The 1,082-nt window shown below is 38.4% G+C and overlaps 1 protein-coding gene across 1 annotated transcript; it reads right to left on the reverse strand.

Annotated features, from left to right (window-relative positions):
• Positions 1–120: 120 nt before the first annotated feature.
• LOC111387109 (translationally-controlled tumor protein homolog) lies at positions 121–1,058 on the reverse strand (the record flags this gene model as incomplete). The annotated part of the gene is made up of 3 exons (XM_023011628.1): positions 121–434; positions 684–841; positions 930–1,058. Coding segments are annotated over 3 exons (405 nt in total), but the record flags the coding sequence as incomplete, so codon positions are not given.
• Positions 1,059–1,082: the final 24 nt, after the last annotated feature.

A 1,082-nucleotide genomic window follows, 5' to 3' on the forward strand; every position in this document is an offset into this window, starting at 1 on the left:
AAAAAAAAATGGAAAAAGAAAAGAATTCTCTTGAGAAAAGCGGATCGTATGCTAAAAAAGGGAAACGCGTAATGTCCCTACTACCAAATACCAATAAGGCTCTTCACAGCACAGGAAGCATAAAGAATAAATTCAAAATACTGATCACTTCGATCAAAACTGTTTTTAATTATCCAGCAATCTAATACTATGTTCCAACATAACAATATGCAAGAGTAAGAAGTAGCAATAGTACAAATATCAAGCCAAACAACCAACAATATTGAAAAAGTAGAGGTACAACAAGTACCAAGCACAGTGATCACAGTTCCATTATTTAACATTTGACCTCCTTCAAACCATGGCCGAAATACAAGAAAGTTGGATCGGTGGCACCTTCCTTGTAGTATGCAAACACCATGGTGCTGTCATCGTGCATGCTCTCTCCAACAAAACTAGAACAAGAAGACAAACCTCAATCAGTCAAATGGATCAACACACACTTCCTTAATTTTTTGAAACAAGTTTGAATAATTTTTTGAAGGTCATTATCTGCTTACTTCCAGATGAGAGATTGCACTTCTACAATAAGCAAAAGCTACTCATGATCAGTTCAATGAACCAAGATTTTGTCATCCTCTACTCAACAATTTCCAGTGATATACAATTCCCCATAACAAACATGAATGTTACGTTAAACTTACAATTGGAGGTCACTGAGCTTTGAGAGCAGGAACTTAGTTGCCCCTTCAATGCTCTTCTTGAACTCCTGTTGCTTCTCCTCATCGAGTTTGGGTGTCAACAGCTTGATGTACTTCTTGATGTATGCAACAAATTGCTTCTTATCAAAAGGGGGCTGCTCCTGTTTTATCCAAGTTAAACGGCATTAAATACAGAACACAGAATTCAAAAAAAAAACAATGCATAATCTTACTGTGCATAAAACTAACCTGGAGCCTGAATGTGTCGACAATGTCAACGACCTTGACAGCAGCATCATCAACACCCTCGCCCTCATCAGCACCTTCAGCAGAAGGGTTGGCACCAATGTCTACATCAACTGCTCCGTGGACAACCCACTAAGAGCCACCCAGATAAAAAAA

The sequence above is a fragment of the Olea europaea genome, unplaced genomic scaffold, assembly GCF_002742605.1.
Source record: "Olea europaea var. sylvestris unplaced genomic scaffold, O_europaea_v1 scaffold39067, whole genome shotgun sequence".
Lineage (NCBI taxonomy): Eukaryota > Viridiplantae > Streptophyta > Magnoliopsida > Lamiales > Oleaceae > Olea > Olea europaea.